Below are 22,537 nucleotides of genomic sequence, written 5' to 3'. Positions count from 1 at the left end.
ACCTTCTGTGCGTCAGAGACTGAATATTTGTGCCGCTTGCTTGGAGGAGGAGGAGTCTCGCCATCGGTTGTACCATCTGTGTCGTCTGTGGTGTCGCTCATTGTTGCGGTCCCAGTTGCTGGATGCTGGTTGCTTACCGCTGGTGATGACGTAGAAGATCTCGATCCAAGTCGCGCGGGTATAACAGAGCGACGTCCAGTAGAAATCCTCCCATTGCACCACCTATAACAACAGACGAGCAGTCAATTTATGCTCACCCGTCTCCGTCTATCCAACCCCAGATCACTAACAAGAACTTCATCCATCATCTATCGCAGCATGTCTTCAGAGGCAGGCCTCCAACAGTTCCGTGTCGGTTACGCTGATGAGATTAAGGACATGCAGAAGAAGGAGGTCACGATCGGAGGAGAGCAGAAGGTTTTGTTGATGAAAGTTAAGGGAAAGATTTATGCTACTGCGCCGAAGTGCACGCATTACGGTGCTCCATTGAAGAACGGAGTGTTGAGCCCCGACGGTCGATTAGGTACAAGAGTACATTCAGTTTGCAAGACGTCTGGCTGACATACGTTGTACAGTTTGTCCGTGGCATGGTGCTTGTTTCCGTGTCGATACCGGTGATATTGAAGACGCTCCCGCTCTTGACGCGTTGAAAACTTACCCCGTCACCATCAAGGACAACGAGATCTTCATCTCCGCAACACAGGAGTCCCTCACCCAGAACCAACATCCACCGACCTTCATCGCAAAAGGCGCCAAGGATCCCAGCAAGCACCTCGTCGTTGTCGGTGGTGGATCTGGTGCCACAGGTGTCGTCGAGGGGTCGAGGAGCTTTGGCTACCCTGGGAAGATTACCGTCGTTAGCAAGGAGACATACTTGCCCATCGACCGTACCAAGCTCTCCAAGGCTCTGATCACGGACGAGGGCAAGGTCGCACTTCGCTCCTCTGACTTCTTCAAGGATCTCGATATCGAGATCAAACTCGGCTCCACCGTCAAGGCCGTCGATCCATCCGGTCACACGATCACCCTGGAAAACGGCGAGTCCCTCTCCTACACCACCCTCGTCCTCGCGACGGGTGGTATCCCCAAGCGTCTCCCCATGTACGGCTTCAACGCGAGCAACGTCTATACTCTCCGTTACATCCAAGACGCGGACGCCATCACCAAAGCCCTCGGTGACGCCGAGAAGGAGAAGAAGAAGGTCGTGATCGTCGGCTCGAGCTTCATCGGTATGGAGCTCGCTGGCTGTATTTCTGGTAAAGGCCACGACGTCACCGTCATCGGGATGGAGTCATCTCCTCTGGAAACCATCCTCGGTCCCAAGGTTGGCAAGTTCATTCAGGGCCTACACACGGAAAAGGGCGTCAAATTCGAACTCGGAAAGGAAGTAGAGAAAGCTGAGACATCAGGCAACAAAGCCACCGCCGTACTCCTCAAAGACGGCACCTCCATCCCCGCCGACGTCGTAATCCTCGGTGTCGGAGTCGCCCCCGCTACCAAATTCCTCGAATCCTCCTCCGCGTTCAACCTTCGCAAAGATGGCGGTGTCGAAGTAGACGAGTTCCTCCGCGTAAAGGGCGTAGAGGACGTTTACGCTATCGGTGATATCGCCGCATTCCCCTATATCGGACACACAGGAAAAGCCAAGGGTGACCCTATCCGTATCGAGCACTGGGATGTTGCGATGAACCACGGCCGTACCGTAGCCCGCCATATCTCCTCCCCATTCTCAAAGGAATTCCCGGAGCCGAAGCCATTCACCAACGTTCCCTACTTCTGGTCTGCACAGGGCGTCCAAGTCCGGTATTGTGGTAACACGCAGGGCGGGTTCGATGATATCGTCTATCAGGGTTCATTCGAGGATAAGAAGTGGGCGGCGTTCTATTGTCAGGGGGAGGAGGTTGTTGCTGTTTGTAGTGTTGGCTACGATCCAGTTGTTAGTAAGGCCGCGGAGCTGATGAGAGTTGGAGGCATGCCGGCGAAGAAGGAGTTGGCTGATGGGGTTGACGTTAGGAAGGTTGAGATTCCGCATGGTGTAGCCGATCTTAAATTGGAATAGGATATTGCTATGGTATGGGTGACCGACTAAGTGTTATGATTACTTGAAGATCACGAGATGAACAGGAGAAATGCGAAGCAGACTTCAAAAGATTGAATTGGACGACAGGAGACACAAGTGTAACAAAGATCCAAATTGAAGGCAAAGTAAACGCCAGATATCCCCAGAAGTACAAACAGCAAAACCCGAAAGTCATGAACAAATGATTTTTTGATTGAACTACATCACCATAGCTACAAGCTGTCGCGAAGTAGAACAACCCCCCAAAATTCACTCGCCTACACTACCTCAATGCATTTAAGCAGAGGTGGTGGCGGTGGCACCAGCAGCCTTGAGGGCCTTGCGGGTAGCAGCCTGGGACTTGGGGCCCATGACACCTCCACCCCAGTGACGGCGGGAGTCCTCGAACTTCTCGGTGAAGTTAGAGTTGATGGCAGAGACGAGCTTAGCGAGCTCGTCCTTGTCCTCAGTGCGGACCTCGGTCAAGGCAGCGACAGCAGCGGTCTTCTTGTGGACGACGGTACCGAGACGAGCCTTACCCTTGACAATAGCATAAGGAACACCCATCTTGCGGCAGAGAGCGGGCAAGAAGATGACCAACTCGATGGGATCAACGTCGTTGGCGATGAGGACGAGGGAAGCCTTCTTGTTCTCGATCAAGGAGACGACGTGGTTGAGACCGTACTTGACGAAGTAGGGCTTCTTGCCGTCGTCCTTCTTGTCCTTACCCTCAGTCTGAGCAGCAGCCTCGGCGGTAAGACGCTCCTTCTTCTCGGCAGCGGTCTCGGGGCGGTACTTGTTCAAGACACGGAAGAGCTGGGTGGCGGTGTTCTTGTCCAAGGTGTTCTGGAACTGAGCAATTGCCGGGGGAACCTTCAAGCGCATGTTGAGGATCTTCTTCTGGCGCTGAAGACGGACATATTCGGGCCACTTGACGAAGCGGGACAAGTCGCGCTTGGGCTGGATGTCCTGACCTATATCAGGTTGTTAGTCTCCGTCACGATCGACGAGAGAAGTGGAATCAACGTACCGATACCGAAGTTCTTGGGACGCTTCTCAATGAGAGGGTTCTTGGGCGCCTTGGTCTTGGCGGCTCCAGCCTTGGAGAGGGGAGCAGGGGCGACCTTCTTTCCTTTGGGGGCGGGCTGTGTCATTGAAAACAGACAATGGTCAGAACAAGTTCTCAAACAATTGTTCCCAATCCAATTCATCGTGTTTTCTACAGTCTCGCCTTCTCGATCAAGCTCTTGCGAACAGGAACGAAAAGGGACGGAGACTCAGCAGTGCGGATGCAGAAGATTTACTCCTCATTCCCTTGCGGGCATCCTAGAGGATGGGACGGTGCGCCATCGTGGTACGCGGTTAGGCTGGTCGGTTGGATACGGATCAGAGAAACCGTGCAATGTATCCACGATGTTGACACCTTTCCATCCTCCGCGAATGAGAACCATGTAGGCCGAGGCCAGATTCATAATCATTCATGAGCTAAAGAATAGCAATGCAAGAGAATGCGAGATCAACGCAGAGCCGCCGCAAAGCAGACGAGCTGCATGCGACCACGGGAGGAGAGGTTAGGAATGGCATTTCGACTCACCATATTGAACTTGGTCGGTATGTACTGGACTTGGCGAGTGACAACGATTTCGCAGCTCTCGAGTGAAATCGGTTATAGGCGTTCGAATTTGCGCGCACTAACAAAATTTGGAGGTGTGCGCGAGTAAACCCTACCGGCACGTGACTAATCTTGGGAGGGAGGAGCAAGTTGACAGAGTGCGACTGAAGACGTTAATGCTCATCGCGGTCGTCTCTCCGGCTCCGCTTGCCCGCCGCTTCTCTATACCAAGGATGTATTTCCTTTCGCTGTAGCGAGGTTCCAAATTATGTTATTCGTTTCATTCTTGCGGCCTTGACTGGGTTTGTCGCTAGATCCCCCGACTCGAAGCAATGCTGCGCCAGTTCCAGTTCAAGGACAGAACCCTGACAGCAGCACCGTAGCGACTCCAAGAAGCTGCCTTTTCCCATCATCCAGTACTGATATGAACTTCCTCCAGCTTTCCTTCCCCAAAGAACGGAAGATCATCCACTCCGTCCTCCGACCGGACCCCGGAACCCTCTCCTCTGCCGACCCGTGTTCCGTGTTCCGTGTCAGAGTAGAGTAAGTCGGTCCGAACATTCCTCTAGGGCACTTTGCCAGTCCGTGAAGTTTCTCAGGGCAGGTCCATGCTGCAGTTTTACAATTGGAAGCCCGACCCGCTGACCGGCGCCGCGGAACCGGGAAATGTAAGGAGCTCAAACCTGGGGAGACATGGAACAGATTGAGCCCCATGGGGTGTCGGTCATCTCCGGTGATCACGCGGAAGATGCGACTCTGGCCTTCAAAGCACTGGGCAATTGTAATTGGACGAATCATGTGTGCTCCGCGCCTGCTCTCGGCCGTGCCTCGGCCATGTGGAGCATTTGACGAAGTTCATCTCCGGTCGCTTGCGCGTCTGGCAGGTCCGCTCTGGGCCCCGGGGTAAAATCTGTTGCGCAGCTGGACTGTCAGTAAGGAAGCAGGTATCTCCGATCCGTGGATTGCAGCCCCATCAAAGCCACCCCCACCCTCCTCCACGCAGTAAAGGCGCACATAACCCGCTCCCATTGGCCCACCAGGTATCCCCTCTCCACAAAAGTCAAGAAACGAGCCGGAGGAAGTCCAAGCCACCGGAGATGCGGTCGGGACAGGATCAAAGATTTTGCGGGGTCGGAGGAAAAGAGCGGGGAAGTGGGCTCGGGGCGTCGGGCTAGGCGTTGGGGAACTCAGCCGTGGTGCCCTTCGAGGGTGGGAAACCGCTGTTCTTACGACGATTGCAGAGCGTAGAAACGTCCAATTGCGCTCATTCTACTTGGCATTTACTCGCCTAATTCATAGCAAGTCAGGGTAGTAACAGGGCATCGACGGGTGACAGGAGTGGGGGTGCGCAGGGAAGCGGCTAGGCAGGTTAGAGCGCCGGAATGATGAAACCCGCCAGCGCATACAACTTGGAACAGCTGGAACCCGGAACACCTTAAATCTTATAAACCGCCGTATACCACCTGACCAACAACCCCGGTCCTACTCCTCAATCGCAATCAATTGATCCCTGAACCCTCTCTTTCTCTTTCAACTATCCGGTTCACTTCCGCACTTCTATAAAATGTCAGTATCACCCGCCGTCAACCTCTCCCGCAACAGCTCCCTCCGCTCAGAATTCGGTGAACGCCGGACTTCCTCGACACCAAACACCCGTCGCCCATCTCTTCGCTCTACGCCTTCACGACGAAACTCCGCTATGCTCGAGGGAGACAGTCCAGAGGAGGTCTTTGTCGGTGCTATCGATCAGGGTACCACCTCTACTCGTTTCATCATCTTTGACAGGAATGGGCAGCCGCAGGCACAGCATCAGGTCGAGTTTGAGCAGATCTACCCCAAGCCTGGATGGATTGAGCATGATCCTGAAGAGATCCGTAGCTCGGTTTCTACTGTGCTAAGCAAGGCAACCAAGAACTTCTTGGATCAGGGCCGTCGTATGCGTCAGCTTCAGGCCGTTGGTATCACAAACCAGCGTGAGACTACTGTTGTCTGGGATGCCGAGACTGGTCGTCCTCTCTACAACGCCATTGTCTGGGCTGATACCCGTACCACTGAGACCGTCCAGCAACTCAAGCGCAGGCCTGGGTCTGACAAGATCTTCGAGCTCTGTGGGTTGCCCATCACCACTTACTTCTCCGCCGTCAAGCTCCGCTGGATCTTGGACCATGTTGAGGATGCCCGTGAGGCCTACAATGAGGGCGCGCTCATGTTCGGTACCATCGACTCCTGGCTCATTTGGAACTTTACGGGAGGTATCAACGGTGGTATCCACGTCACCGACCCTACCAACGCTTCTCGTACCATGTTGATGAACATCAGGACCTTGCAGTGGGATCAGGAGCTCATCGATTTCTTTGACTTGGGTAAGGTGATCTTGCCTGAGATCCTCTCCTCTTCTGAGGTCTACGGTAAGATGTCTACTGGTCCTTTGGCTGGTATCCCCATCTCTGGATGTCTCGGTGACCAGTCCTCTGCTCTCGTCGGTCAGCAGGCGTTTAACCCCGGAGACGCCAAGAACACCTACGGAACTGGTTGTTTCTTGCTCTACAACACCGGTGAGACCCCAGTTCTTTCCAAGAACGGTCTTTTGACTACGGTTGGTTACAAGTTCGGTGACAAGAAGCCCGTGTACGCACTCGAGGGATCTATCGCCGTAGCTGGATCCTCCATCAAATGGCTCCGCGACGGTCTCGGTCTCATCAAGGAGTCTTCCGAGATCAGTGATTTGGCCGCTTCCGTCGAGGATGCCGGAGGCGTTATCTTCGTTCCCGCTTTCTCTGGTCTCTTCGCTCCCTACTGGCGTGATGACGTCCGTGGTACCATGCTCGGTATCACCCACTACACCACCAAAGCCCATATCTGCCGTGCTACCCTCGAGGCCATCTGTTTCCAAGCCAAGGCCATCTTGGACGCCATGAACAAGGACTCTGGAACCCCCCTCAAGGTCCTCAAGGTCGACGGAGGCGTCACCAACTCCGATACCTGCATGCAAATCCAGTCTGACACCATCGGTCTCCGCGTCGAGCGTCCCGCCATGCGCGAGACCACCGCCCTCGGTGCCGCTATCGCCGCTGGATTCGCTGTCGGCGTCTGGTCCGATTTCTCCGAGTTGTCGTCCATCAACCAGGAGGGTAAGGATATCTTTGAGCCCGCGATCGAGGAGAGCGTCAGGGATGAGAGGTTTGGGCTTTGGGAGAGGGCCGTTAGGCAGAGTTGTGGGTGGTTGAAGAGGGATGAGGTTGAGGAGTTGAAGGATGGGGTTGAGCAGATGACGCTTGTGCAGGCTGAGGAGAAGGCTGAGAATGCCTAAAGGTTTATGGGGGTTGGTGCAGGTGGTTCTGTGTAGGTTATTTGGATATCCATGATTGAGGTATGATTTTGTTATTATTGATATCCGGTGGTCGGGCGAGGGAAATGAATAAAAGCGTGTTTATCATCTTGCAGAACCGTTTCTGTCTTAAATTTATTAATGAAGAGTGACGCGTGGCCAGTCGCGGTCGTGGGATATATAGTTCTCCCGGCTGCCGTTGGGCATCTGAGGTACGGGCAGCAGCTGTTGCGATCAGGGTCCAAAATGACCGGTAATGGGAATTCTTGCATTTGCCATGTCCGCTCGCTCCGTAAAGGTAACTGAGGTTTCGTTCATCTGACCACGATTAGTGTATCTGATCGTGGTCACGCGTACTGGCCTGGCATATGGAAGAATGCCAATGACGTGACGCGAAGCTCATGACTAGGCTTCCTGTTCAATTGTCACGCACACTGAAAGCGTTTCCATAGTGCTACTCCTGGGATTGCCAATGTGTAGACCGTGCCGAGGACCGTGCGAACATGAAGCACCGCACGATAATAGCCTACAACGCATTCGGGGAAAATACACAAGGTCTCGAACGCTCTGTTAGGATATGAGCGGTAAAAACGTTTACCGACGAACTTCAGGCAGGTCCCGACATGCTGTTTGGGGTGAAGCCGGCTGCTCCGGAATCCTCCGGGCCGGTGAACCTTGAGCGTACTGACCAATCCGGGCATGATCGACAGACAGGGTCCAACCGTTACGTCCGCATCACACTTAAGCTTAAGTATAAAGGAACTTCAAGACGGCCCGGTAACCATGCAATAATGGGAAGATCGAGGCGCAATTGCTGCTGGTGACGTACCACGGTATGTACATGAGGCAGGATCCATTGACGACAAGGGCGCTTCCGTCCAACTTAGCACACATGTCGGCCATAAGGATTCAGCGTGATCTGATTACCTTGTCTTGTAATTGATCAGGTAACAGCTACCCTGATCTGTATGCCAGCGTCAGCCGTGTGTGTATTCGGTGTTCGCAAAGAATGTACCGGTAAAGGAATTACCGTTTTGATATATCCAGCTGCAGCCGTGCTGTTAGCGATGTGCAGGCATCATTTACGGTACCAACTGCCGGACTTCCAAGATTGGACCCTGAATGTCGCGCGTGATCAGGGAAAGGGTCCGCATGTTGTGATTGGGCCGGGTGAAAAGAAGATTAAGATTGTTGGATACGTAATGGAGGTCTTGGGGCCGTAAAGCGTACTCGCGTTCGCCGGCTGGAGTATATAAAGACTGTAGGATCCGCTTTTGGCGCGACAGAGTAGAACCCAATGACATCGGACTTTGGCATGGCTAGTCACTCTAAGCCTATCGATGGAACCATCGATGGACCCTTCGACACACCCTCTCCTACTTCAGCACCAGCGACGCCGATCGCTCAGGACAATGAGACCGCTGGAGGTGCGATTCGACAGCGTTCTCGTATTTCCCATGCCTGCGATGCTTGTAAGGAGCGGAAGAGGAGATGCTCCGGCGAGCGCCCCGTCTGCGTTCACTGTCGTTGTTACGGTCTCAACTGCGTCTACTCCTCACGTCGCAGGGACAATCGCCAAGGGTACAGATCATCCAATTATTTCTCATACGCTAGAAGCCTCTGACTGTGCTGACTCTGGTTTAGTGAACTCGCTGTGCTGAGGGATAAGACGGAGATGTTGGCAGATATGATGCTCCGGGCGTTGCCTGCCGTCCGTGATCCCATTCTTCAAGCAGCAATGCAAAAGGTCCTCGATGCGAACCAAACATCGGCCGCTCAGACAACGTCCATCCCGGAGGAAGAGCTCGGTGGTGATTCGCCTCGCGAAGATCCGGATCTTGACCATACGGAGGAAGAGTTACTCTTCGACTTGAACACCATCCGGATTTCGCAGCCTGAGGGTTACTTGGGTCCGTCACACCCTACTGCGATCTTGAGACCGTTAGTAAACGAAGTTGCGCCGCACTATAAGCACACGGTTGGTTATGTGCTTGGCTTTGGTACGGATGATCTCAAGGATGCTGAGTGGTCGGATCAGAGTGTTAATCCACTGGAACTTCCGTCGAGAGAAGAAGCGGATAATCTCATTACAGTATGTCAAGGGTTCATCTTCGTCCTGGGTTGCGTATGCTCATGTCTTTTGGCAGGTGTATTTCTCTCACCTTCACTGTCTTTACCCCATCCTCTGGCGTCCTCGATTTCTGTAAATTTCAAACCAAACCAGGCCGCGGTATCTTCACTAACAGCGCTGATAGGTACGAGTACATGAGCTTTTGGAGCAATGACAGACGTGTCACTTTCTCCGATAACAACAATTGGCTTTCAATCCTCAACATGGTCTTCTCCATCGGGTCGCTTTACAGCATAGCTGTATCCGACAACCCAGATCAGAACAAGCCGTTAATCTACTTCAAGCGTGCACAATCATTCTCGATGAACATGTTTGCGGTTGGAAATCTCGAGACGGTTCAGTGTTATCTGCTCATGGCCTGGTTCTTGAATGCTATGGGTATGAACAACAAGTCAGTGGAGCCCTGCGTGCATCGTGAGGATGAGGTTGCTAAGTGTTTGTAGGGCATATACTATCTTAGGAACAGTGATTCGGATGGCTGAAGCGATTGGACTTCATGTCAAGTCATCTCGTTCTGGGATTGATCCTGTTTTATTGGAAACACGCAGGTAAGCACAGCTGGTTCAGTCCTGCATTTGGTGCGCATAGCGTGGGAAATCCAGCTAATGAGCTTCCCAGGCGCGTCTGGCATTGCATACTTGTCTTCGAGCGGTAAGTTGTTAACAATTTCTAATAAGACAGATTTCTGATCGCCTGTTATAGAACGCTCGAACTTATGCTCGGACGACCTATTAGCAGTCCTAGCCATTTCTTCAATTCGGAACTTCCGGTGGAGGTAGATGAAGAATGGTTCGAAGGTTCACAAGCCCTTCGTGGTGCAGGACAGCCGAGATTTAAACCTTCCCGTGTTGGATACCTCGTTGAAGCTTACAAACTGTCGAGGATCACGGAGGAGGTCATGGACAAGCTTTACTCCGCTGTCGCGTTAACCGTTCCGTGGAGCTTGTATGAGATCTCGGTCGCCGACTTAGGGAACCAGATCGTGAGTTGGAAAAGCTTGCTTCCCTTTCATCTTCGCTTTGATGATCAATATCGTACGGGTGATCCTGATGGGATTTTCCTCCGTCAAAGGAACGCATTGGCACTTCGCTACCACAACGTACGCATGTTGATCTTCAGGCGGTAGGTGGATTGTCTTCCTGATGATGTTTGACCATACTGACGTATGCATGGTAGGTCTATCAACAGAGCTTTACGCCGCGGAAAAGATGCCCAAGGCCAGCACGATTACGTTCGTACACGTCCGAAGCTGGACATGACTGACTTCGCCTTTCGCGAGTGTGTCAATGAAGCAATGCATGTTGGTCTCATGTTCCATGACGCGCATGTGAAAACAAAGCAGATGTTTTTGGAGGTATGTCTATAGTACGCATAGACGATCCGAGATTTAACTTCGTCTAAACAGCACGCATGGTGGGAAGCGCGTTCCACGATAATCACTGCCGCTTCAATTCTTGCCCTGGTTTGCAGAGCAGGCACACAAGGCATCGTTAATCTTGACGGAGATGCTATCACGAAAGACAAGATTCGAGAGAGTCTGGAATATCTCAAGGACGCTGTTGAAGCATTGAGTCTCGACTCCCTCACGTGTGCAGAGAGGACGAAGGAGATCGTCCTATGGTAAGCCTTTCATCTAAAAATAAGTCTTAAGCAGCCTGCTAAGTCTCGCATCAGTCTCATCAGGTTGGCCGATGGAGATACGAATGCTCTATTTGGTGAGGCATTCCTATTCTCAATTAGAACCCTACTCATGTTTCTCTTGCAGACTCCAATGAGGTCTTAATGTATACTCCGAGCGACACAGAAAACTCAAGAGCCGAGACCGAATCGTGGTCCAGAGCGACTCATGAGGTCTCACAGTCACCCGACTTCGACTTGTTCAAAGTACGTGCAGGCATAGATTACGGTGTGGGCATAAGCATGCAGAAATCGGCTACGAACCAAGGACAAATGCCCAGTGCGGGAGATTACAGGTGGGTCAATCAAGAAGTAGGGCTTCAGCAAGGGTCATCTGAGGAAGGCGTGTCACTAAGGACAACCATGTCGGCCATGGAAGATCAAAGACAAGTGTGGGCCCCGCCCTCTGCCTTCACAGTCGACGTTTTTGGGCTACCCATGCTATACGACAATCCAGGTATGCTGCAGTATAGTTTTCGGAGCGTTTTGCTGACATGGTGCACGTAGTGTGGACGGTTCATCAGCAATACCGGAGTCAGAAGGAAGGGCCAAGCGGCGGACCACAGGGTCAAGACGCAGACTGTTGATGACAGGGGTGGCGTGATGCCGCTTAGTATTTCTTACACCAAATTCAAGTCTGATTTGTTCATTTATTGCAATTGAATGTTTCTGTTAGTGCTAGTTACTTCCGCGGCGGCCGCGCCGGTACAACAATAAGGACAGTTTTAGGGGTTTGTCTCCAGTTGATAACCACGCTCTCCTCACGCACCACTGCCAAAGCCCATTCGACGCGACCGATAGTCCAATAGTCCTCCTCCGGTCGATCAGAGATGACATCAAAAAACTCCTCGAAAAACTCCTGGAAGGCTTCGTAAGTGATCCCAGAAGAATCAAGCTTCACTCGCTTTCTACCATGCTCTTCGTCATTGTTATTGTCATCGTCGTGTCTGTTTGGTGACTCGTCATGTTTGACGGCCATGTTCTCCAACCATTCGGCCCAGTATGATCGTTTCCCCTGCTTGTACCTTTCGTGGACAAGAAAAAGAGCCAGAAAAAGGATTTCTTCGTCATTCTCGCGGATCGTGTCCGGCTCTCCAGAACCAAAGATGACTTCGACGAGATCGCGAAACGCGGCGGACACGTGCAGGGTCTCGTCATACTCGTTTGGAATACCTAGGAGTTGATCCGATGACAGACCTGCCTCATTGATGATGTCAGCACTATCCGGCTTTTCATGACCCATGTTTTCCCATTGAACTTTGTTGAGGGGGTTCACAAGTTCTTCAAGGTTTGACTCTGCAGCCTCAAGCGCTTTCCTCAGGACATGCTCTTGACCACGTTGATACACCATGGCCCATTCCTGCCTTGAGTTCTGCGGTAGCGGCAAATTGTCTGTGGCGACACATATTCGCGTGAGCTTCATGTCAACGGCAACACATGCTTGGTAGATCATGTCACATTCATTTCGGAGAGTACCGGACAGATCGTCTGCCATAACCGCAACCTCCATATCAGTAGCAGTCAAAACGCGGAACTGCTTCTGTAAGTCTTCTGGGAAGGGGTCTTCATGGGTCAGATATTGTACCTTGAACCGCGTTAGACCGTCAACTTCATCAAGCAGACCTGCTTTCCGCAGAAGGTCGAGCTTAAGCGGCGAGACATTCGGCGGCAAACCCATACGAAGAGCTACTGAATCAAAATCATTTGGTTCAATACAGAACCCGTAGCCCATTAAGAGCTCCTCGTTGCCCTTTGGTCCATAGTTATTACGAACTTCTTCACCTGCGCGATGTTCGTCCTCGGCGATCAGCTTGAGACACTGGCCAGCCTCCTTCAGCCAGGTGACCGGAGTTCGAGGCTTGTGGTTCAGGGAGTCGACAATAGGAAACAATACGGGATCGGACGCCTCAGGAGAAGAGTCAGAAGGACCATCATCAAGCAGCCGCGAAGGAAATGATCTAGAAGACAAGACGGTCGCCGACCAAAGATAATCGTCCCTGATGTAGCAATCAGTTTAAGCTCACTAGCAGGTCCGGGTAACTGGACTTACCAGGTAAATGCCTCCTTGTCGTATTCCGTCGGAAGCAAATTCACTGCTGTCCTCCATTCGTCTTCCCAAATGTCAATCCTTTCTTTCCACGACGCGAACAAGTTTGTCGCGGTCAGGTATTTCAGATCATCCGCGTCAAAATACGCCGGAGTATCGAAAGTCGTCGGCAAGACGTTGATGTAAGGTGCCCATTTCGATTGAGGATCATGTCTTTGCGCAGTCAAGAACATGCAAAGAGCTGTATGAGTAGGAACAGCCACAGACCATGAGTCAGGAAAGAAAGACTTCGCCACCTTTGGGGTGATGGCGAGTTCATACGGGCAAGTCAAGAGCGTCGTCTGTGCTGGAACGCCTTCCTTTGCGAATGCCGTCCCTATCAAGACGTTAGAAGAAGGACGTGATTCAGAGAGGCGGTAAATACCATTCTCGAACTGCAAATGTTCCGATATCACTGCACCGTGCTCTCTACCCCATGTGATAAGCTTATCCATCTTTTTGGCGAGAACTTGGGAATTGTTGCGGTGGATGCTATTTTTAGTAACAGATCACGCAGATGGTTAAATGCTGAAGAGATGGGAAAAGACACAGAAAATGAAGATGCGTTACGGATTCAGGGTTTGCTATAAACTATCAAGACCGTTTCCTAGCCAATGTGCTATTTCGCGGAACACCCAATGTCTGCCAAAAACCAAAATGAACACCTTTTGCTTGTATATGAAGATTTCTTGAACTCGTCAACCATACTCACACATCAACCCCTAAGAACAAATAATGTAATTGTGTATTACCGCCCAAACATCGATGCCGGAGGGGGGGTGCCATCTCCAGGCACTCCAACACGCAAAGGAGGGAGCTGTAACGGCGGAAGCTTGATCCTGAAGTCATCAGGCTCCGTAGGCCCAGAGGGAGTACCCGAGCTCGACGTAGAAGGACGCATAGGATCATGCGGAGGCTGTAATACGGCTGGCGCCGGAGAAATTGCGCCTTTTACGACTGGTTCACCGATGCGAACACCAGGACTATCACTACTCTCGTGACTCAATCTCCCACCTTCAGTGCGCGAGAACTGCATATTCGACGCCGGAGGAACTGCTGCACCAGGCAAAGGGCCAATGCTATGCGGGTTACGCGGGCCGCTCTTTTGTGCGGGAAACGGTGCGATCGCCTCATTCGACGGAGGCCGCGACATGCGTGCCTCCCATGCCTGCCGATGTTGTGACGGCGGCATATACGATTCCTGTGAATAAGACTGCTGCATCATAGGGCGACTCAATTGTGGATGGGATTGTGCCTGTGGTGGAGGGAACGGTAAGGCATACTGCGTCCTAGGCGAAACAGGGGATGGCATAGGTGACTCGACGGTCGCCGTCATCGCAGCCGCACTCAACTGCCAAGACGTCCTTCTCCGAAAGCCAGGAAGTCTCCATGTTGGTGCACCTGGAGGTTGTCCGGCGTTTATGGATGGATGGCGATGTTGTACAGGACGTTCATTTGCGTATCCCGACTGCTGTGGACCATACCCATGTCGCTGCACCACTGCAGCCGGAGGATATGGATGCGGCCGAGGTTGTTGCTGCTGCCCTTGAGGATGATGGCCAGGAGCATAGGTCGGCGAGAATGGAGGCGCCTCTGTACTCGTCGCACTCACTGGCGTCAATAAGGTTGACCCCAGACGTGGACGCTTAGTCTGCGCATCGTACCCTCCATAACCTGACGAAAGGCGGCCACGGGCCATTTGTCCTGGTGGACACCTCATGGACGGGTTCTCGTACTGAGGATGCTGCTGTTCATGTCCTTGGCCCGGGCTATTCTGCACGAACTGACCTTGCGAAGAGTAGCTGGGATCGATCTCTCTAGGCGCAGGGATGGGTGGTTGGGAATGATGGATATGCTGCTGTGGATAGCATTGTTGTGGGTATTGCCTTTGTGGTTGTTCATGTATCGTAGTATGCGGTACTTGTTGATGTTGATATGGATGATAACGTTGCTGCTGCTGCTGGTTTTGAGGTCCTTGGTGGCGATGATGATGCGGCTCTCTTTCGACAGGTGGCGCCGTCTGAGGCGGCTGTTCCTCCATGTCTTCCGCTCTCCTCTTCCGGAGTGGGAATGGTGTCTTGATGAGACGATGCGATTGCAAAGGGTTATCTGCCAATACTGGTGGCGATACAGACCGAGCGACACCCGTCTCATCAACTGGTTTCCCACTTGCATTCCTCTTCATCTGCATACGGTGTTCCTTCCTAATCCTGATGCGTACACCCTGGTCTGCAAAGCTTCTGGACAGAAATGTACTTTCTGACATGCCCGGGAACGACTTGGCGGCGTAGACGATGAAGGATTTCGAGATGCAAGACTGTAGGTGAATCACCTCGTTCTTGACCAATTCGAACAGAGTGAACTTTAGTCTGTATTCCCCTTCCAATTTCACACTGAGGTCGCCGAATACAAAGAAACCGCCATCACTGTTGTCGACATCTTTCAGTCTATGCAAACTGGAAACGACAGTTCCTGCCAACGTCCTGTTCACGGCGGTAGTTCGTTCCGGGTCCCTTGCGGCGCTTGGGACGAGGTCGGCGCACATGAAGAAGTACGGATTTTGGAGGTAATTTGATGCAGCATCGTAGGGGTCTCGGACTTTGAGTTGGATGATGGGTGGCGGGTCAACTGGACGACGTTCTGTGCAGGAAATATATGAGCAATTGCGTCAGAGCGTTTCGCTATAGAACATACCTTTCTCTTTGAACGTACATACTCGAGCTCGGTCAGGTTGCTGACGGATAATCAAGTCGTACTGAATCCTGTGATTGCCACGTTAGACCAGGGCCCGAGAACGACAGACGACGAAACAGCGGCTCACCCTTTCGAGGTATTCCTGACTTGAGCAGCGTCCGCGGTGATGAAGCTGTAGGCGTTCATGTCCGGGTGAACGGGGACCCAAGGACGAAGGCCGTTGTCCCAGAACGCCGGATATGCGTTGTCGCTATAAGTTGAAAAGGTGAGCCTGAAGATGGTACGTCTGGTTCGTAATGACCGACGTAATCGTAATTGACGGCAAATGTATACGTTGCTTCGTCTTGCGAATGTCGATTGGAGGAGTCGGTCAAACGCTGGTAAGCGAATCTACCCAACGGGCCGGGGTATGAACGGCGCAAAACCGTGGATCGAAAGAGAAATGAGACCGATAGCGGAAGAGACGTAGAACCAGGTATGTTATGACGAGGCAGCGAGAATGGCAGGCGGTTACGGTATGAATGGACGGCTGAGCACAGGTGACACTGACGAATGTCGATCCTGAGGCTAAGATTGATGGTGTACCGGAAACCTTAAACGGCCCTGTGCGTGTCGGATTGACGGCGAGGAGCGAGCGCAGGGAGAGTTGGAGGAGACGCAATGGCAACAGAGCAGGGCAGTCGGATTAAAGCAGTCCGACAATTTCGCGTCGACATCGCTATACGCACCGTCTAGCTACCCTTACTGCCCGCTTCCTGCTTGCGGCGATCGTACGCATGGTTGCTTGTACCGGGGTCACTAGCTCCCCTGGAGATATGAACTACATACACCAGCCCTGCCCGAGTGGCTGGCAGTGATGGCAGTTGACTCATACTAAAGGACCGTAAGGCAAGCAAGCAAATGAAAATCAGTTCATGAAAGGGCGGGTAGCCTTGCGATTGGGTGCAATCTATGAGAACGACCTGTCCTGCCCAGCCCCTCCGACGTCGTCCTCTCACCATCTCCGCCTGGAACGTGGGCTCCACGTCTCGTGTTCATGGTCCGTACTCGGAGTAGGGGGGAGTGACGATCTATCATCGCATCGTCACAGCCTTAACTGTAGAGTGACCTCGTGGCAGGCATGAGCATGATACCGGGAGGAAGCGGTGAAAATATGAACAGGAATGAATTCGCCACGACGTGCACGAGACGATGGATGTTTCTTGAAGCATGTGGGTAGAGTTTCAGCTGCCTTACAGGATTTGAACCGTGTATCGGCGGAATAGTCCACCGAGGTCCCGGGAGAGGGAGAGGAGGCCACGGGCAACGCAACGACTGTTCCACCCCAAGCCTGGATTTTCCTGAACAGAGAATCACTCGTACGACGAACCTCCGCCGCGGCTACCCGCGGCTGAAGGCGTCATTGATCGTCAGCTGGACTGTGTTGCTCGGTTTATTCCGAGGGAAAATTTTAGCGGCGCAGACAGTTTCAATTGGTGTGAGTCCGGATATCAGCAGTCCGCGACCGAGTGGCTGGCGACTACTATTTTTAATCGATGGCCTTATTCTGAAACGCAGGGAGGCGTACGCATGTCAAAGGTGAAACGGCAGAAGACGTGCGGTCGTTCATTCGCGTTATATGTATGGAACTTCCCCACCTCCGAAGAAATAATCGTATCATATCGCTGTAGCAACTGTAAATCACGGAAGAAGCACCTTGAGGATCCTACTCGACCGTTTGATGAGGGTCTAGAACATAGCGAATTTTTAGATTCATCTGAACCCGAGCCATTTTACTTGCCTCCTTGCCCACTACGTCAGAACCGTACCACGGGCATCAAATGATCGACAGATATCGGGCCTTCAGTTTCGGGAAAGCAAGGACGTCGTTACACGCATGTGCGTCTGTGGCAGGATTCACTTAACCTCCCTGAAAACTTTGCGTGTCTCTGACACTTCATGGGGAGATTGAATTGTGAGGCGTGATGATGCATGGCGAATTGGATTGAAAGCGGGTCTTGTTTTCGAGTGGATGCATATGGCGCAAAGTCTTTCCTCGGCGGGTGAAGGTGGTACGATTCACCTTGGTGCGACGTCATCGTGATAAATAGGATTTCTACCAATGGCTATAGCTACCGCTGTGTCAGTCAGACATACCTGAACTCGCTCTCATATTTATCAGCTCGTAATGTATTGCATTTGTTGCAGGCGGTAATCACGACATCAGACCCGCACAATTGGAAAACGACGACGTTACCATCCGCCCTTTAGCTAAGCAACATGCTGAACAAGCTTGCTTTGGCACCCACTGTCGCGGGCGGTACATACTCCGCAACATGTCGCCCATTGGTCAGGATGCGTGCTAAACCGCGTGCCGGGCGTTATTTCGGACCGGTACTTAATACCGGTAAGCGAGCTCAAGGTCATGGATCCTCGAGACAGTACTGCCGCTCGGGTGAATCTCCGGTAAAATCATTCTGGGACATTCCCCTGCTATGGATACCTCGGTTTCTTCCAACTGGCCAACCAACGGACGAATTGCGCTTAACAAAGCATGGTTGAGATGTGGATCGTAGGTTTACTTCCTCGAGCAGCTGTGTTCCAGTTCGTGTTGCTGTTGAGACATGCTCTAAGCGACACGTCGACAACCCTCGCGTTCGGCAGACCGAAGTCGAATTCGAGCTCTCCGGCTGCACCAGCCACACGTATCCCCCCTTTGGCTCAGCAGGCACTGGCCGCAACATTTTGGTGTACGTACAGAGGCCTCGAGGAAAAGGAAATAATAATTACTACCAAAAAGCTCTACTCAATTGTATCTTATCACAATGGGAGGTCCATCAGGAGCAGCACAACAACCCTTTCCCCAGGCTCAGCCAATTATCCGTTTCGTCTCCTCCACCCCCATCTCAAAGACCGCCGACGTCTCCTGTTTCCTCTCGACCTACATCTCAAACGCCAACAACGACGAGTCGTCCGAGACAAAGTCGAGCGGTGGTCTCATTGCTCAGCTCGAGAGAATCAGGGACGATCTTGAGGGTATTCCGTGGGTGAAGACGGAGTTGTTGCAGCCTTTGAGCGGCAACGCTGCTGAAGGTGATGTAGCGGAGACGACTAGCGAGAAGAGACCATTGGACGTCGAAGATGCGCCTATAGATGAGTCTAAGATCGACAAGGACGAGAGGAAGCGCTTGAAGAAGGAACGACGTGAGGCGGAGCGTGCGAAGAAGGGTGATGACAAGGAGGAGGAAGAGGAGGAGTTGTGATTATTGCTTTGCCTCGTCACTGAGTTTTCTGGTTCATTTCTGGAGTTCTGGGGTTCTTTTTCTGGGTTATCTGCATTTCCAAATGAAAAGATCATTGGGTTACGAGGGTGAATCATGTCCCACAAATCCCACCAAAAAGTCTATATCTATGTAAGCTTCATCCCACTACCGTCATAGGAGACCTCGATCCCGCCGACGGTCCCGAGGTCACCGAAGCAACGCCGGATCAACAACCACCTGCTCACCCGCATCCTCCCACACCGCCGGCGTCCCCTCGTCCCTCATCGTCGCACTCGCACTCACGTACCCATTCTCCCCCACCGTCCCCTCCCTCTCCTTCTTCCTCTTCTCATACTCCGGCGGCGGTCCCATCCCATGTTTCTCCCTAACAACCATCGGATACCACCCCGGCCCCTTCTTCATCTTCTTCCGGTGGATTTCCAGCATTGGTTCATTTAGTGTTCCATCCGGGTTTTCGAAATCTTCCGCGCGGGGTTTGTGCCGTGTTTTTGGGGTGGAGTCCGTAGTCCTGCTTCGTGATTTGGGTGTCGAGAGGGATTTTTGGAGACGAGCTGGGATAGCGGCCGGGGTGTTCAGCACGACGCCGGGTGGGAGTTTGATGTTATTCGGATTCGGCGGCCTTCCTCTCCCAGGCGTACTCAGCGTCCACATCGGCTGCGCCGGGGCTTCCTCATCCTCCCCGGCCCCCTCTTCAGGAACATCCTCCTCCTGCCTATCCTCTTTCACCTGAATATGCTTTGGCGCATTCCACGCTTGTCCATACCCAGGCCCAGGCATGATAAATTTCGTCCACTTCAAATTCAGAGGCTTGAGCTGCTGATATTTCTTGCTCTCCCATTTCGTGATATTCTCTTGAATGGCATCGAGATCAACGACGAGATTATACTCCGCCGTATCCGGATCTTGCTGAAGCACACTCATCGCCTCCAATGCCGAAATAACATCATCCACAGCCATCGCAGTCCGTTCCGACAAATCTTCAATACTCACACTCCCCTTCGCATACAACTCCGTCAACTCATAACTCAACACCGTTCGCCAATAATTCCGATAACTAACCAACCCCAAATCACTCAACGGCTTCTCCGGACTCCCCGTCCGACCCTCCTTTTTGGAGAGAAGGTAGCTAAAATCGATGAGGAAGTTACCGTAACCTTTCCGTTGTCGAATCGGTAACGTAAGAATACACGAAACATTATTCGTCTCTGACCGTTTTTCCTATATCCACACCTACATTAGAACCCGTCTGCAATTGCGATTGCGCGCGCGCTGGAAAGGGAGAGAGCGGGACAAACCTTCGAGAAATAACCAACCAAATGACATCCAAAATCATCCCACTCCGTCATGACATAAAACAAAAACGGCTCAACCTCATAATGCAGCGTCTTACTCTGCAAAAACAGCTTGGCCAGCAAGCACAAATTCTGACAATACACCGGATTCTTCCGCCCATCGACTTCGAAGACGCTGATTGCGCCGTCGCGGTAGATTTCGTCGCCGGGGGGGTATTTGGTTGGGCATTTCAACTGTGGTAGAGTGTGATTAGCACGTGTCGAACGGTTACGAACAGCGCGCTCGAAGGTTTAGGCGCAGAATCACAAAAGCGCTAGGGCGGAGAATGACTCGAGCGCGCGAAACACACCCCAGAGCGCGGGAAAAAAAACATACCTTATGTCTCCAAGCAACATAATCCGAATTCATATACTTCAAACAAAACTCGCAGATATGCAAAACCTTATTTCGGCTATACTCCTCTGGATAGGGACTTGCATACCATGTCTCGATTTCGTAGGAGCCAAAGTGGATACAACGGATTTGACTGTGGCGGGAGCGGTCGGTGAGGTCTTTGGTGCTGTCGTTGGCGTTGTGGGTTAGGACGGGGGATTCGACCAGGGAGGAGGCTTGACGGGTTGCGGTTACTTCGATTGCTTTTTTGCGCGCGGTGTTGAAGCGGTCTTTGTCGAGGGCGTCGGGCATGGTTTTGCTCGTGTCTGCATCTGCGCCGGTGAGGATGCCGCCATATGGTACTTCTGGCTCCTTTCCTTTCTCCTTGCTTTTCAGCTCGGATGGTCGTGTCTTGTCTCTGTTTTTGCGAGAGCTGCGTGAGGTCACAGCTGCCAGCCCGGCCGGTGAGAGCTTGAAGGAAAGCATCAGCTTGTGCGGTGTCTGTTCCAGAATTTGGACGCGTAAGGGTGTATCGAGAACGGTCTTCTTCTTTCGTTTCTTCGATGTCGCTGTTGCGGCTGGCGTCTCCGGTGGGGGCGCTGGCGTCGCCGTAATCGATCTGCTCTGTCTCGGAGGGGCAGGCGTTTCGTGTGGTTGCGTCGGGCTCACCTCCGCAATCTTCCTCTTTCTCGAAGGCCTCGTACTCGACCCCCTCGGCGTCTCCTCTCCCGGCGTCTCAGTCGCCCGTCGTCTCCGCGAGGTACCACCACCTCCGCCATTCGCCTTCTTCCCCGCCGCGCAAAACGGACACAGCCAATTATCAGGAAAGCGTCTTATGGGTGGTTCGAGACAGTAGTTGTGGTATGTCGCGTCGCAGTTTGCACATGTTTTGAGATGGTGTGAGTTTGCGTTTTGGCCGCATTCTTCGCAGATTTGGCAATCGGGGCAGACCCAAGTTCCGGTGATTTCGATGTCGCCGAGGCAAGAGGGGTGTGCTGCCACGATGTCAGTACAGCCATCTCGTGCCATCCATATAGAACGAATCACACCTCTTTTGTCACACCGTGCGCAGCCAATCAGCTCTTCGTCGTCAAAGCTCGGGCTGGCGTTACTCGCGCACTCACTGCGACACGAAATGTCAGCAACGATGCCCCTCCGCCTCGATCCGCAACGGCCAAACTTACGCGCATACATCCTCAACGGGGTCCCACTGGTCATCGTCTCCCTGGCGAGGCTACACACACCGGTCAGCACGTTGCCCAGCACCGCGCAGCCCACCGCAACACTGACCATCCCTGATCGTCCTGATCCAGTCCGGTTGCAAGACGTCCCTGAACGTCCCTTGGAGTGCACGCGTTTCTGGGGGTCAGGAACTGCCAGGAACTGCCAGGAACTGCCAGGAACAGCGAAAGTCACGCGCGCCACTGCAGCCGGCCACAGCAACACGCCCACCCACCAAACCCACACCGCCGTGCAAGATGCCTGTTCCGTTCGAGGTGAGTTGGCCGTCTCTGCGTCCGCTGCCCTGCCTGTGCTCACCCGCCCACTCCAGTCCCTCATCCCCATGGGCATCATCGCCGGCCTTTTCGGCGTCACCGGTGGTCTCCTCGCCGCGTCCAAGCAGTTCCAGAACGAGGGCAAGGTTCGATTGGCCTCTTTTTCCGTTTCTTTCTAGCATTCAGTTGCTAACATTGGTTGGACAGCCTCCCAGATACGGAATTGACACCTGGGACAGGCAGATGATGGAACGTGACCAGAGACTAACGGGGACGATGCGTGGACAGTCACAAGAGCCGAGGGCACCAGCAGAATTCGCTGTTAACAGCGCGTGGAAGGTATGCTTTATGCTTGTTTGTTTGGCGTTTGTGATCCGGTGCTAATTTGGACGTGCAGATTGAGACGTAAGTGGTGGTCGAGGCGGATGTACGATACCTACAGCTAATACAAACATTGCCCAATTCCGGACCATGTGAAAGCCGACACATAAGGGAATCCAACGATTGTCAGCTAGTCCCAGCTGCA

General features: G+C 52.7%; 10 protein-coding genes across 10 annotated transcripts; 5 read left to right on the top strand and 5 right to left on the bottom strand.

Moving 5' to 3' along the window:
* Window positions 1-318: 318 nt before the first annotated feature.
* On the top strand, window positions 319-2,059 carry SAICODRAFT_56358 (FAD/NAD(P)-binding domain-containing protein; the record flags this gene model as incomplete). Its single annotated transcript, XM_019169442.1, has 2 exons — window positions 319-523; window positions 576-2,059. 2 exons carry the CDS (start codon window positions 319-321, stop codon window positions 2,057-2,059), a joined length of 1,689 nt encoding a protein of 562 aa, XP_019024480.1.
* A 297-nt stretch (window positions 2,060-2,356) lies between these two features.
* Window positions 2,357-3,593, bottom strand: SAICODRAFT_65424 (60S ribosomal protein L8-B; the record flags this gene model as incomplete). Its single annotated transcript, XM_019170144.1, has 2 exons — window positions 3,090-3,593; window positions 2,357-3,033 (listed from the first exon to the last, which is right to left on the bottom strand). The coding sequence occupies exons 1-2, from the start codon at window positions 3,268-3,270 to the stop codon at window positions 2,357-2,359; spliced, it is 858 nt and encodes a 285-aa protein (XP_019024479.1). The 5' UTR covers window positions 3,271-3,593.
* A 1,777-nt stretch (window positions 3,594-5,370) lies between these two features.
* SAICODRAFT_56345 (glycerol kinase) lies at window positions 5,371-6,981 on the top strand (the record flags this gene model as incomplete). Its single annotated transcript, XM_019169439.1, has 1 exon — window positions 5,371-6,981. One exon carries the CDS (start codon window positions 5,371-5,373, stop codon window positions 6,979-6,981), a length of 1,611 nt encoding a protein of 536 aa, XP_019024478.1.
* Window positions 6,982-7,591: 610 nt separating this feature from the next.
* On the bottom strand, window positions 7,592-8,634 carry SAICODRAFT_113059 (uncharacterized protein). The gene is made up of 2 exons (XM_019165325.1): window positions 7,927-8,634; window positions 7,592-7,870 (listed from the first exon to the last, which is right to left on the bottom strand). Exon 1 carries the CDS (start codon window positions 8,301-8,303, stop codon window positions 8,082-8,084), a length of 222 nt encoding a protein of 73 aa, XP_019024477.1. The 5' UTR covers window positions 8,304-8,634; the 3' UTR covers window positions 7,592-7,870; window positions 7,927-8,081.
* Window positions 8,164-11,403, top strand: SAICODRAFT_70953 (uncharacterized protein). Its single transcript, XM_019170632.1, has 12 exons — window positions 8,164-8,580; window positions 8,644-9,091; window positions 9,147-9,202; window positions 9,255-9,521; window positions 9,574-9,678; window positions 9,749-9,781; window positions 9,833-10,252; window positions 10,307-10,484; window positions 10,536-10,750; window positions 10,805-10,845; window positions 10,896-11,264; window positions 11,315-11,403. Exons 1-12 carry the CDS (start codon window positions 8,297-8,299, stop codon window positions 11,392-11,394), a joined length of 2,496 nt encoding a protein of 831 aa, XP_019024476.1. The 5' UTR covers window positions 8,164-8,296; the 3' UTR covers window positions 11,395-11,403.
* Window positions 11,404-11,434: 31 nt separating this feature from the next.
* SAICODRAFT_70952 (SET domain-containing protein) lies at window positions 11,435-13,376 on the bottom strand. The gene is made up of 3 exons (XM_019170631.1): window positions 13,279-13,376; window positions 12,858-13,230; window positions 11,435-12,804 (listed from the first exon to the last, which is right to left on the bottom strand). The coding sequence occupies exons 1-3, from the start codon at window positions 13,346-13,348 to the stop codon at window positions 11,490-11,492; spliced, it is 1,758 nt and encodes a 585-aa protein (XP_019024475.1). The 5' UTR covers window positions 13,349-13,376; the 3' UTR covers window positions 11,435-11,489.
* A 133-nt stretch (window positions 13,377-13,509) lies between these two features.
* Window positions 13,510-16,239, bottom strand: SAICODRAFT_70951 (uncharacterized protein). The gene is made up of 3 exons (XM_019170630.1): window positions 15,715-16,239; window positions 15,588-15,655; window positions 13,510-15,533 (listed from the first exon to the last, which is right to left on the bottom strand). The coding sequence occupies exons 1-3, from the start codon at window positions 15,771-15,773 to the stop codon at window positions 13,642-13,644; spliced, it is 2,019 nt and encodes a 672-aa protein (XP_019024474.1). The 5' UTR covers window positions 15,774-16,239; the 3' UTR covers window positions 13,510-13,641.
* A 2,152-nt stretch (window positions 16,240-18,391) lies between these two features.
* On the top strand, window positions 18,392-18,829 carry SAICODRAFT_7083 (uncharacterized protein; the record flags this gene model as incomplete). Its single annotated transcript, XM_019170619.1, has 1 exon — window positions 18,392-18,829. The coding sequence occupies one exon, from the start codon at window positions 18,392-18,394 to the stop codon at window positions 18,827-18,829; it is 438 nt and encodes a 145-aa protein (XP_019024473.1).
* Window positions 18,819-21,863, bottom strand: SAICODRAFT_113039 (uncharacterized protein). Its single transcript, XM_019165324.1, has 5 exons — window positions 21,806-21,863; window positions 21,700-21,749; window positions 20,519-21,638; window positions 20,146-20,376; window positions 18,819-20,068 (listed from the first exon to the last, which is right to left on the bottom strand). Exons 1-5 carry the CDS (start codon window positions 21,806-21,808, stop codon window positions 19,037-19,039), a joined length of 2,436 nt encoding a protein of 811 aa, XP_019024472.1. The 5' UTR covers window positions 21,809-21,863; the 3' UTR covers window positions 18,819-19,036.
* A 105-nt stretch (window positions 21,864-21,968) lies between these two features.
* On the top strand, window positions 21,969-22,420 carry SAICODRAFT_18857 (uncharacterized protein; the record flags this gene model as incomplete). The annotated part of the gene is made up of 4 exons (XM_019166021.1): window positions 21,969-22,011; window positions 22,068-22,157; window positions 22,219-22,350; window positions 22,409-22,420. Exons 1-4 carry the CDS (start codon window positions 21,994-21,996, stop codon window positions 22,418-22,420), a joined length of 252 nt encoding a protein of 83 aa, XP_019024471.1. The 5' UTR covers window positions 21,969-21,993.
* Between the last annotated feature and the right edge of the window lie 117 nt (window positions 22,421-22,537).

Source organism: Saitoella complicata (assembly GCF_001661265.1).
Source record: "Saitoella complicata NRRL Y-17804 unplaced genomic scaffold SAICOscaffold_10, whole genome shotgun sequence".
Lineage (NCBI taxonomy): Eukaryota > Fungi > Ascomycota > Saitoellomycetes > Saitoellales > Saitoellaceae > Saitoella > Saitoella complicata.
This window is presented reverse-complemented; position numbering and strand designations above follow the sequence as displayed.

Coding starts and splice junctions, on each gene's coding strand:
- SAICODRAFT_70953 (XM_019170632.1), top strand. CDS start 8,297: ATGACATCGGACTTTGGCATGGCTAGTCACTCTAAGCCTATCGATGGA. Junction 8,581..8,643: donor CGCAGGGACAATCGCCAAGG/GTACAGATCATC, acceptor ACTCTGGTTTAG/TGAACTCGCTGTGCTGAGGG. Junction 9,679..9,748: donor GTTTTATTGGAAACACGCAG/GTAAGCACAGCT, acceptor TGAGCTTCCCAG/GCGCGTCTGGCATTGCATAC.
- SAICODRAFT_113039 (XM_019165324.1), bottom strand. Junction 21,639..21,699: donor CCCGTTGAGGATGTATGCGC/GTAAGTTTGGCC, acceptor TTCGTGTCGCAG/TGAGTGCGCGAGTAACGCCA. Junction 20,069..20,145: donor TGGTTGGTTATTTCTCGAAG/GTTTGTCCCGCT, acceptor GTGTGGATATAG/GAAAAACGGTCAGAGACGAA.
- SAICODRAFT_113059 (XM_019165325.1), bottom strand. CDS start 8,303: ATGTCATTGGGTTCTACTCTGTCGCGCCAAAAGCGGATCCTACAGTCT.
- SAICODRAFT_70952 (XM_019170631.1), bottom strand. CDS start 13,348: ATGGATAAGCTTATCACATGGGGTAGAGAGCACGGTGCAGTGATATCG. Junction 13,231..13,278: donor ACATTTGCAGTTCGAGAATG/GTATTTACCGCC, acceptor ACGTCTTGATAG/GGACGGCATTCGCAAAGGAA. Junction 12,805..12,857: donor GACAAGGAGGCATTTACCTG/GTAAGTCCAGTT, acceptor TTGCTACATCAG/GGACGATTATCTTTGGTCGG.
- SAICODRAFT_70951 (XM_019170630.1), bottom strand. CDS start 15,773: ATGAACGCCTACAGCTTCATCACCGCGGACGCTGCTCAAGTCAGGAAT. Junction 15,656..15,714: donor GTCAGGAATACCTCGAAAGG/GTGAGCCGCTGT, acceptor TGGCAATCACAG/GATTCAGTACGACTTGATTA. Junction 15,534..15,587: donor ATGTACGTTCAAAGAGAAAG/GTATGTTCTATA, acceptor TTTCCTGCACAG/AACGTCGTCCAGTTGACCCG.